We start from the raw sequence: 12,303 nt of genomic DNA, 5'->3' as shown, positions 1-12,303 counted from the left end.
ACAATTTACAGTGTTGCCATTTTTTTTTTTAAAAAAAGCACTCTTCATAGAAATATGGGGGGAAAAGGAAGAAGATGAAGTTGTATCCCTATCAGTAGCTAACAGGTCTGACAGGTTTAAGTGCTAGTTAGATGATATAATGAGTGATGCAATCTCTTTACTTCTAGGAACCAAGTATGTGTAAAACAATATCCTCTTTCACCATAAAACACTAAATATATCCAAGCTTTCAGTTTTTAGATGCTTTTCATTGCATTGACAGATTAAACTGGTGCCAGTATAAACCCCGCTGAATCGTGTTTTCAATATTGCCTTAGAACTGCTAATTGGAAGAATCCCCAAATCAAAATGATCTTTCAAGTATCTCATTCCGTTGTCTGGAAGGTCCTGGTCTGCATGTAACATGCATGGCAAATCTGCTTGTTGAAAGTCAGAACAAGATTGCATTAAATGCCTCTCTGAGGGTTAGCAAATAAACATTGGCTAGGAACCTTGTTCCGTTATGCAGTCGGTGAGAGGTTATGAAAATTCTCCTCCTGCTTCATTTCCCATGCAAAGGCCCAGGAGAGCATTTGCATCCTTGCACCGTTCTCTGGGGAAACATGCATACTGTGTATATAGAAAGATTCAAGAGTAAAAAAGATCTGAAGAACCTCACTGAAAGCATTATCTCGGCTTAGTCATGCTGGCCACTTGACCCGGAAGCTGCACGCCGGCTCCCTCTGCCAGTAAAGCAAGATGAACGCCACAACCCCAGAGTCGGTCACAACTGGACCTAACGGTCAGGGGTCCCTTTACCTTTACCATGCTTCATTGTGACCACACTATTGTTCTGATGTTGTTTCCTCCCTTTCCCTTAAAGAGGGTTTAGCTCTCATGGTCAGATACTATCCTGCATTCAAATCAATGTGGCTTCCCATGTTCAGTTTGATTATTTCTCAGGTAAGACGTAGAGAGAGCAACATGGAAGCAAACCTCTGCCCCCTCACCCCCAATACTACTGTGGGTCAAGTGTAATACAGTGGTACCTTGGGTTACATACGCTCCAGGTTACATACGCTTCAGGTTACAGACTCCAGTAACCCAGAAATAGTGCTTCAGGTTAAGAACTTTGCTTCAGGATGAGAACAGAAATTGTGCTCCGGTGGTGCAGTGGCAGCAGGAGACCCCATTAGCTAAAGTGGTGCTTCAGGTTAAGAACAGTTTCAGGTTAAGTACGGACCTCCGGAACGAATTAAGTACTTTACCTGAGCTACCACTGTATCTTAATAGGCCCTGTATCTTTTTGGAAATTTGGCTCTACCAAACTTTCACCAGCTGTTTCAGAGTGAGTTTAGGAAAACTGGAAATGGGAGACACTTATAGAATAAAAATGGAGAGAAATGTGGAATAGTGCAACTTGCTCCCCGTTCTGCATTGAGAAGCAACTTTATGCAGATAAGCAAAACACTCAATAAATTTGAGGGACAAATATGATGATACCCCAGACTTGGGCAGGAGATATGGCACCAACCACCCACCCACCCCTTACTTGCTATGGGTGGTAGTCAATGCTACTCAGAGTAGACCCACTGATGTCAAAGGATGTGACTAACTTAGGTTAATTGATTTCAGTTGGTCTATTCTGTGTAGGATTTACTTAAATATAAGCCTGTGTCATTTTCTAAGTACTGCTCAACCTGCTGTAACATAGCATATACTTTCCCTGCTCACAATGTCCTGAACTATTTTCTGTAATTCCATTAGCAAGCTTTGCCATTGTTGGCCAGTCATGTTTCTGGAGAATGACTATACCCAGCAGCCATGATAGGGAAAACTGTATCTTAATTATTTTGGTCAAACCACAGTACATCTTGAATTTTGTGTTAATTATATTTTCCTTGCTGATGTTGGCCTCTTTTTTCTTTCAAATTAGCTTTACAATGAAGAAGTCCTTGATCTCTTCGACACAACGCGTGACATGGATTCAAAGAACAAAAAATCAAACATAAAAATCCACGAAGATTCAGCGGGTGGGATATACACGGTGGGGGTCACAACACGGACTGTAAATTCAGAATCTGAGGTAATATTTTTATTCTCAATGAAAATATTGAGAATAGCTTTTGTAAAAGAACATACTACTCTGTGTGTGTGTGTATCTATTTTTCAATATAAATACAGATATAGATATTCTTCCTTTCCACTCAGGAGCCCAAGACAGCAGGTATGATTTCGCCCTCCCTCTTCACTATCTGTTATGTACTGAAGTCCTCACCCTGGGCCAGCAGGGGGATACTGTAGATAGTTATGCAAATAAGGGATTGAAAGTGACGTTCAGTGATTGGATAGTTTTAGAAAATTGTTACAGTTACGTTGTACTGGAGCTCTATATAAGCAGGCTGACTGAACCCTTCAGTTCAGTTCTGTTCTGTTCTGGCCTGTGAATAAACAAGAGCTGTTTGAAGAATCGCTGTGTCGTCTGATATGTTCACCCAAAACTTAACACTATCCTTGCAGCAACCCTGAGTGATAGGTTAGGCTGAGAAACAGGGGTTAGTGCAAGATCACTGGCTGAACTTGGAGCTCCCTGTTTATAGTTTCAGTCTAACTGCTACACCACATTGACCCTTGCCCAAGAATAGGCTTAGTAATACAGTACAGGTGACTCCCTACTTACATGGGGGTTACATTCTAGGCCCCCGCACGCATAAGTGAAAGAGATAAAAGGCAGGCACAATTGCTGCTATCTTTGATTTGTAAGATGGGGGTGGAGACGCTCCTTCAGGTATACTGGACCGAGGCTGTTTAGGGCTTTAAAGGTCAGCACCAACACTTGGACTTGTGCTCGGAAATGTACTGGGAGCCAATGTAGATCTTTCAAGACCAGTGTATGTGTATGTGTGTAGGTTTAATTTCAGCCATATATCCTTTTTGTGCAGATGATGCAATGTTTGAAGCTGGGGGCTTTATCTCGAACCACTGCCAGCACTCAGATGAATGTTCAGAGCTCACGTTCACATGCCATCTTCACTGTCCACTTGTGTCAAACGAGAGTTTGCCCTCCAATTGATGCGGTATGTATTATGCTATTTTTGTCTTGAAAAAAATCAATAACACTGCAGTGTGTGTGTACCCAGGAGGAATATCTTGTATTAGAAAAATAGCCGGAACTGATTTTCTTGGTCCACCTTCTTAAGTTATACTGCTTGGTGTGGGAATTGTTGCAGTGTGATGTTACAGCCAGTGTGGTGTAGTGGTTCGGAGCGGTAGACTCATAATCTGGTGAACCGGGTTCGTGTCTCCGCTCCTCCACATGCAGCTGCTGGGTGACCTTGGGCTAGTCACACTTCTCTGAAGTCTCTCAGCCCCACTCACCTCACAGTGTTTGTTGTGGGGGAGGAAGGGAAAGGAGATTGTTAGCCGCTTTGAGATTCCTTAGGGTAGTGATAAAGCGGGATATCAAATCCAAACTCGTCTTCTTCTTCTTAGAATGGTGGCTCATGCCACCATTGCCCTTTTCGTATGGAAGAAGAGTTTGGATTTGGATTTGATATCCCTCTTTATCACTCACAAAGCGGCTAACATTCTCCTTTCCCTTCCTCCCCCATAACAAACACTCTGAGGTGGGTGAGGCTGAGAGACTTCAAAGAAGTGTGACTGGCCCACCTATCAGCTGCATGTGGAGGAGCGGAGACGCGAACCCGGTTCACCAGATTACGAGTCTACTGCTCATAATCACCACACCACACTGGCTCTCCTGGAGATGCAATATTGTATTTTGTATGCCATATTGGCTCTTTCCATATAGCCCACAGCCTCTCAAGGATTCTGGTGGTACAAGAAAGAAACAGCAGTGTTGCAGTAGTAAGATACGAGGCCTAAGTAATTCAAAGGTCCACCTACATTGAAACAGCGTTGCCATCCTTCCATTTATAATATTTAAATAACTTACACTTAAAATCAAATTGATTGAGATGTCCACCTGTTCCCATAGCAACAGATCTGCCTCGGTTGCTACAGGCCTCAACCATCCTGCTCTGTAGGTCTTGGGTCTAAATAACTCAAATATTTGACAGTTAAATTCCCAAATATTGTGGGATTAGAGTTTTGTTTTGTTGGGTGAAAGTGGTGGTGTGCATTTAAAGTTGTGTGTGTTTGCATAAGCTGTGGGGGATATCTCTGTAAGGAAAGTATAGTTACACTTAAAACTTTCATAGCCTAAAGCTTAGTGCACTAAGAAATAATTGGGCCCTTGTCCTTGATGTGTTTGGTGTCTTTATAGGAGTTCTAAAGGTTCTAAATACTATATTATAAAGTGTTATGTTAAGAATAGGCAAGTACAGAACGTTTTTGTTTTAAATTACAAACATTGTGACCATGAGCAGTATCAGTCCTTCAGTGTTTCAGCTTCCTTTTTAAAAGCGATTTAATTTGATTTGAAAACATACGAAGTATGCTTATTAGAAGGATTTTGCTTCGCTTCCAAAATATATTATCCATCCATGCATGTAGGCATATGTTTGAAGATGTGAACCTTGGTTTTAATTGGCTTTAAAATAGAAAGTATGCATTTAAAATGAAAATGGGCTGGTCACAGGAGCGGAAAGCCTTTGACTTGCTTTCTGCTGAGTTAACAGAAAAGAAAGAAAGCTCTTTGCCATTATGAACATATTTTTCTCAAGCACTTTTGTTTATATACTGGAAACGTTTCAGCTACGTGAAAACTGTAGTGTGCTTATGACGACAGATGTCAGGCTGATTTATATTTTTGTCATTTATCCTCTTGAGTTCTGTACAAAACTCCTTTCACTTAAAGAAAAATAATTCATGCTAATAACAAATGTTTGCTAAAAATTTCATTGTCAGTGGCAAGATTGTAGATTCTGAAACCTATTAATTGTTATGGAGAAGTGGTTTAAGAGGTTATACTTTTATTGCCTGAAGTTTAATCCTTCTCTTCTGAAACATTAATGAACAACTCACATTTCCCCCCTCTACTGGTAGCTGGATATATTACAGGGTCTCTTTTTCCTAAGGATGGATTTTAAGAGTTGAAAGTGGTTTGGAAGAGTCCCACTGTCGCTTCAGATCCAATAGACATTATAGCTTTTTGAAACAATGCAAAACCTTATTTACCCAGAGGCAAGAGTGGGTCACATGTGCAAACTGTAAAAAATATTTTTAATGTAAACCTTCAGCTTAAGATATGGCTCTAGCTTAGGACTCCGGTTAATGAGGATAATAGCTTCTTTATTCTAGTTTATCATCTAGTGAATGCCGTCTGTAATTCTCTGGGAGCAGGTCGAAAGCATGGAGGCAGTTGTATTCTTTTCACTGTCTCTTCTTCTGCAGAGATTTCTAAAACTTGCTTTCCTAAAGAGGATTTTAATGGGCCGACGTTTGCTGTTCTAGTTTTCCTCTCTTTTTGCCCTGCGTTGCTGGGAGCTTGGCTTAAATAGGGAGAGGCAGTTTGTTGGTCTTTAAAAACACGTCACTCTCTTAGCAGCCTCACCGGTCTTCTTTCTTCACCACAGGACAACATGACAGATAACAGAATGATATCGGAGTCATCTCAGCTAAATGAGTTTGAAACCCTTACTGCTAAGTTTCATTTTGTGGATTTGGCAGGGTCCGAACGATTGAAGCGCACAGGGGCTACTGGGGAGAGAGCAAAAGAAGGCATTTCCATCAATTGCGGACTAGTAAGTACTACCTTGACAGCATTTTGATCCTCCTCATTTCCTAAAATCATTACATACCACCTTTCATTACATAAGAAATACCAAGGCAGTTCACCAGGCAGTAAGAAGGAGCGTCTCCATCCCCATCGTTCTGCCTGGACACTGAGGTCCAGCGCTGAGGGCCTTCTGGCGGTTCCCTCACTGCGAGAAGCCAAGTTACAGGGAACCAGGCAGAGGGCCTTCTCGGCACCTGTCCTGTGGAACACCCTCCCATCAGATGTCAAGGAAATAAACAACTATCTGACTTTTAGAAGACATCTGAAGGCAGCCCTGTTTAGGGAAGTTTTTGATGTGTGACATTTTAATGTATTTTTAATCTTTGTTGGAAGCCACCCAGAGTGGCTGGGGAAACCAGCCGGATGGGCTGGATACAAATAAATTATTATTATTATTGGAATACAACAATAAAATCCATAATGGCAAAACAGGAGTTAAAATAGCAATATCATTTACAGTAGGCAGAAATGCCAGGAACTGATATTAATGGTCAGGAAATACCCAGGTAAAATAGGTACATTTTTAATGGAAGAGCCCCGGAGTTTGTGCCAACCTGTCTTCCAAAGGGAGCAAATTCAACACAGTAGGCACCAGCGTGGAGAAATTCCTTCTCTGTACCACAGTGAGATAGATGTCTGCAAGCCATGCCATGTTTTACAGGGCCTCCCCCAGTTGTTTATGGCCTCATAAGCCAATACTAAAACCTTAGAAGAATCCCTGAGGCAGAAATATACTTAATGCACAGGACCAAGTATTGCAGCGCTTGGATCACATTCTTGCCAATTATTTCAAAGCTATGTGGGGAATGTAACTAGCCAACTGTGGCTAGTTTTTAATGTTTGTCCCACTTTTTAATGTTTGTCCCACAGTTTGCATTCTACCACCATGCCATTACAAACGAACTGCTCTTTAAATGTACCACGGGAGTCTTCATTTAGTTGTTGCAGTTTAGCCCAGCTGTCATGTCCCTATAACTGAAATAGTTGATGAAACAGCAATTGCTTCCCTACGGTATAATAGCTGTACTGCAATATAGTGGCTATAAACACTGCATTGCCATAAACGTTGACTTTGACTTGCTATTGGAGCTAACGACATTACACTGTCTGACACTGGAGGAAAAAATGTTGATATTAAATTATACTTGGGTTTTTTTTGGGGGGGGGGAGTGTTGTTGCTGCGTTTTTGTTATACAAAACTAAGCCTGAAAGATATTCCCGAGCCAAAGCTATACTGGGGAAAAAAGTTCTGTACACAATTACCTTGCCTGGGATGCAAAGATGGACCGTTCCATTTGCAGGAGAGAACTGTGTGAAGCTTTCCTGGCAGTTTCCCTTGCATCAGGTCTTGTGACTAAACGGGCAACTCATTTCTAAAATAGAACAGTGGCTTGCGTCTTTGACAGTGAAACCTACCGCAGTGGAAAAGGACAAAGTATAGTTCTGCTGATTGTACTGTTCACTCCCTCACATTTTCTGACTCTGCGCAATGCTGCTGATTCTGTCAATACTTATGTGTGTTTTTGGGTGGTGCTGTTTTTTGGGGGCAGAATTCTATTAAAACAAATGTTGCATATTTTATAGTTGGCGTTGGGCAACGTAATAAGTGCACTGGGAGATAAGAGCAAGAGGGTCACTCACGTACCGTACAGAGATTCAAAATTAACACGACTGTTGCAAGACTCTCTTGGAGGAAACAGGTACAATCTTTCTTTTTTTTAATTTAAAACCATGTTTGAAAGAGATGTCACAAGAACTTTGATTAATTTGCTATTGATGGAACTAAAGTGTATTAGAATACAATAAAATAAGAACCACACTGGCTCTCTCTATCTCTCTCTTTCGTATAGCTGAGCTGAATTAATAGAATTGGTTTTTCTTCCTCAACAGTGAAAACACGGTAGCACAATTCATCTTTTAGCTCTGGGTTGCCTGGAGAATGATGCAGCCCCATAAATAAAAGAGGAAATTACCACTTACCCCTTTTAAAATCCAGTAGCATGGACTGAAAAAAAACTCACAAGGGAAAACAAACTAATGTAGAGCACAAGTAAATGATCTGTTTAATAGGAATACTTACTCTGAACCCTTTTAGAGAGACAGTAATGCAGTTAAGCCTCATTTGGATGAAAGCTTAAGGGAGTGGTTTTCCAGTAAAGGCTTCAAAAACAAGGCCATTTAGAAGTCAAGAGTTTCCTTGAATTTGCTGTGCTGTAGTAGAACTCTAACACTCTTGCAACTTAATGAAAAAATGTGCAGTTGAGAATCCTCAACTCGGCCAGTTTATTAAAGAGTTAGTAAGCTTTGCCACGGGACTCGGGTGGCGCTGTGGGTTAAACCACAGAGCCTAGGACTTGCCAATCATAAGGTCGGCTGTTCGAATCCCCGCAACGGGGTGAGCTCCAATTGCTCGGTTCCTGCTCCTGCCCACCTAGCAGTTCGGAAGCACATCAAAATGCAAGTAGATAAATAGGTACCACTCCTGCGGGAAGGTAAACGGCATTTCCGTGAGCTGCTCTGGTTCACCAGAAGAGGCTTAGTCATGCTGGCCACATGAGCCGGAAGCTGTACGCCGGTTCCCTCGGCCAGTAAAGTGAGATGAGCGCTGCAACCCCAGAGTCGGTCACGACTAGACCTTTACCTTAAGCTTTGCCACAGCGATAGCACTGGGATTCTCCTGTGGGAATACCTACTGTATACTTTTTTCCTTAATTTTGATCCCATCCTCCCATTACATCCTCCTGCAACATCCAGATTCTTTACCATCTTGGTTGCCCTCCTCTGCACACATTCCAGCTTGTCAATGGTCTTCTTAAATTGTGGTGCCCTGAACTGGACATAGTAATCCAGGTGTGGTCTGACCAAGGCAGAATAGAGCAGGGCTCTTCACTTCCCTTAATAGGGACACTAGACTTCTGTTGATGCAGCCATGCCCCTACACAGCCATGCCTCTTCTGATACTGTACAATAATCTTACAGTTGTGCAGTAATAACAATTAGGGATGCATTGCAACATTCAGTGTTGATCTGTGTGTTGCCTTTCAGCTAGATCTGCTGTTTTCTGTGCACATACATGGGCAAATGATTTGTAGTATCTTCTTTCAGAGTTACTTAAGTTGTGTTTTCCATTGGGTTCCATTGGACGTAACAGAACTTGCAAACCATTATCTTGAAACTGAAGCTCCCTTGTGTTTTCACCGTTCTTAATTGCTCAGTTTTGGAGCATATAGTGGCTTAAAAGCTCCCCATTCATGCTCATTGGGTCACTCACAGATTTGCAGACAAGACGCCCTGCTGCAGAAATATTAACAGGTCCCCACTATCACTACACACCACTGATTGTGCAAGCAGCCTCCTGCCTGTTCAATCTTTGGCTCCAACCCAATGGCTCCAGTGAAGTGAAACTATGCACATGCTTCTGATTTCATATTTTTCCACTGTAGCCACTGAAAGAACAAGCGGCTTTTGAAAGATGGCTGTTCAGTTCAGCAGTGCAAGTGCCTTCGGCGGAAATGAAAATAAGTACATTGCTGTGCTAAACCTTATTCGTGCATCTAAATCTGCTGAATATTGACCACATTCTATTGGTATACCCTGCAAAGAAGCCTAATCTAAAATAACCCTCAGACATACTACTGTATTCAGAATACAAATAAGCATTGACGTTATGGTAGCCTATTTGATTATTATTTTTTAAAGTATAAATGCAGAGTGAAAATATTTAAAATAAAGGCAAGAAGGCAGTCTCTGTTTCAGAGATTGTATCTTGCAATAAGACAAATTCATGGTGTGTGTAATAATACAGATGGGTAACAATTTTCATTCATTCCTTAGTTAAGCTATAGTATATTTTTGCTGGAGAGGAGGGTGGAGGATGTTGGGAAAGGTCACAACTTACTATTCAGTGATAGGGACAAAATGAATTGCAGTGTAAGCAAAAAATAAAAATCAGAGAGCCATAATAGCAGGTGGGGGGCGGCAGGGGGACTAGAACAAGCAAAAGATCCTGTGGGAACGTATTGGTGACTAATTCCACAAGGTGGCATTTCCACACATAATTATGCACTTTCATTTGGATGCTTTGTAATCTGCTATAATAATAATAATAATAATAATAATAATAATAATAATAATAATAAAAAATTTATTATTTATACCCCGCCCATCTGGCTGAGTTTCCCCAGCCACTCTGGGCGGCTCCCAATCAGTGTTAAAAACAGTACAGCATTACATATTAAAAACTTCCCTGAACAGGGCTGCCTTAAGATGTTTTCTGAATGTCAGGTAATTCTTTATCTCTTTGACATCTGATGGGAGGGCGTTCCACAGGGCGGGCGCCACTACCGAGAAGGCCCTCTATCTGGTTCCCTGTAGCCTCACTTCTCGCAATGAGGGAACCGCCAGAAGGCCACTAAGGCTACTAAAATCAGAGAGAATTTTAATAGTCATCACTTCGGATTATGTACAAAACGACATAATATTATGCTTGTGTTTTGTTCTCAGCCCAGTTAAGGTTCTAAGAGTTAACCTACTGCTGCCCATATGGTGCTTTGCTAAGTACCATATTTTTTTCTTTATAAGATTCACTTTTTCCCTCCTAAAAAGTAAGGGGAAATGTGTGTGCGTCTTATGGAGCGAATGCAGGCTGCGCAGCTATCCCAGAAGCCAGAACAGCAAGAGGGATTGCTGCTTTCACTGCACAGCGATCCCTCTTGCTGTTCTGGCTTCTGAGATTCAGAATATTTTTTTGTTTGTTTTCCTCCTCCAAAAACTAGGTGCGTCTTGTGGTCTGGTGCGTCTTATAGAGCGAAAAATACGGTATATTCACTTCATTGCTTGGAGATCTTGCAGATATGCCTGTGTTTAAAATATTTTGATAGAATCAAATAAGTGCGCAGGCCTTCAGAGTAGTGTTACAAGATACAGCTGTACTTCCAGCAGCTTCTATAAAGAAACAAAAATAGGTCAGTTTTGGTCTTCTGCCCGAGATGAAATTCATCAGCTGATACACTCGTGATTTTTGTTTTGTTTTGTGCAGCTGTGTTCACCATTGTGCCTTGTTAAAATGCTGCGAGCTGTAACTTTCATTTATTTATTCATTTAGGAAGAACTCCCCCCCCCCCCGGATTATTAGTAAGGTGCAAATAATTTCTGGATACATTTCACATACCTTTGGTTGGGAACAATAAAAACAGTTTTGCTTGGTTTTAAAGCTCTGATGAAGCATGTTAGTGCATTCATCATCTTTTTTTTTATATGTAGCAGTGGCACACAGTGCTGCCCTTGCTTTTTTGCTTCCGTTGATAAAACATGGACTGTTTTTAACCTGCAGCCAAACCGTCATGATCGCCTGCGTAAGCCCCTCAGATAGAGATTTCATGGAAACCTTGAACACTTTGAAGTATGCCAACCGGGCACGAAATATCAAGAACAAGGTGATGGTTAATCAGGACAGGGCTAGCCAGCAGATTAATGCTCTGCGGAGCGAGATCACGCGGCTCCAGATGGAACTCATGGAGTATAAAACGGTAATACTCATTATAATGTTTTCCTCAGTAGTCCTTGGCTGCTACATTAAACCATTTTGCATGTCCAGGTTTGTTCCTCTTGTCCCCCTCCCTCCATAGTAAAGAGAGGCATGTGTTCCTCATATAATTGATTTTTTTTTTAATTAAAAAAAACCCCATATGCTTCAGAGTGGGACAAGTGGGTACTTTGCTGCCATCAGCAAAGTTTAGTTTACATTCTGGAAACTCCAATGTTTCCTGTAAGATAAGCTAATTCCTATCAGTTTCTGCTAGCTCCAGACATTTAAGTAGCCATTTCCTAACAGACAGATCTTGTGACTCTTTCCAACTGCGGGTCCACACTGTCCTTTCTGCTGTTGGCAAAAACCTGATTAAAAATATCAGGTTTGCAGGGATTTGCTTCGCAAGCCCGTGAAATAAGAACAACACAGGGGAGAGAGGGAATCCTGCTGTTGCTGTTATTATGCAGTTACAGATAGGTAGCCGTGTTGGTCTGCCATAGTCAAAACAGAAAAAATTCCTTCCAGTAGCACCTTAAAGACCAACTAAGTTAGTTCTTGGTATGAGCTTTCGTGTGCATGCACACTTCTTCAGATACATATTATGCAAATATTATGCAAATATTTTGTCTCCGAAAATCATAAATCAGGCATAGCCAAACTCGGCCCTCCAGATGTTTTGGGACTACAATTCCCATCATCCCTGACAACTGGTCCTGTTGGCTAGGGATGATGGGAGTTGTAGTCCCAAAACATCTGGAGGGCCAAGTTTGGCCGTGCCTGTCATAAATGATCTGGCACTCCCACCACATATGTAATATACAGTGGTACCTCAGGTTACAAACACTTCGGGTTACAGATTCCGCTAACCCGGAAGTAGTACCTCGGGTAAAGAACTTTACCTCAGGATGAGAACAGAAACCGTGCAGCAGCTGAGTGGTGGCAGTGGGAGGCTCCATTAGCTAAAGTGGTACCTCAGGTTAAGAACAGTTTCAGGTTAAGAATGGACCTCCGGAATGAATTAAGTTCGTAACCAGAGGTACCACTGTATGTGCAT

At 41.6% G+C, this 12,303-nt stretch overlaps 1 protein-coding gene across 9 annotated transcripts in view; it reads left to right on the top strand.

The window, feature by feature from the left end:
- KIF21A (kinesin family member 21A) overlaps positions 1-12,303 on the top strand; it is a 99,302-nt gene that overhangs the window by 32,231 nt on the left and 54,768 nt on the right. For all 9 annotated transcript variants that reach the window (XM_081929119.1, XM_081929123.1, XM_081929121.1 and 6 more), the window contains exons 4-8: positions 1,916-2,065; positions 2,922-3,056; positions 5,517-5,684; positions 7,304-7,419; positions 11,052-11,247. In XM_081929119.1, coding sequence (XP_081785245.1) covers positions 1,916-2,065; positions 2,922-3,056; positions 5,517-5,684; positions 7,304-7,419; positions 11,052-11,247 — 765 coding nt within the window. The remainder of the gene's footprint in view (positions 1-1,915; positions 2,066-2,921; positions 3,057-5,516; positions 5,685-7,303; positions 7,420-11,051; positions 11,248-12,303) is intronic.

The sequence above is a fragment of the Podarcis melisellensis genome, assembly GCF_964234715.1.
Source record: "Podarcis melisellensis genome assembly, chromosome: 10".
Taxonomy (NCBI): Eukaryota; Metazoa; Chordata; class Lepidosauria; order Squamata; family Lacertidae; genus Podarcis; species Podarcis melisellensis.
The sequence above is the reverse complement of the archived record's forward strand: the minus strand, read 5'-3'. Positions and strand labels throughout refer to the sequence as shown.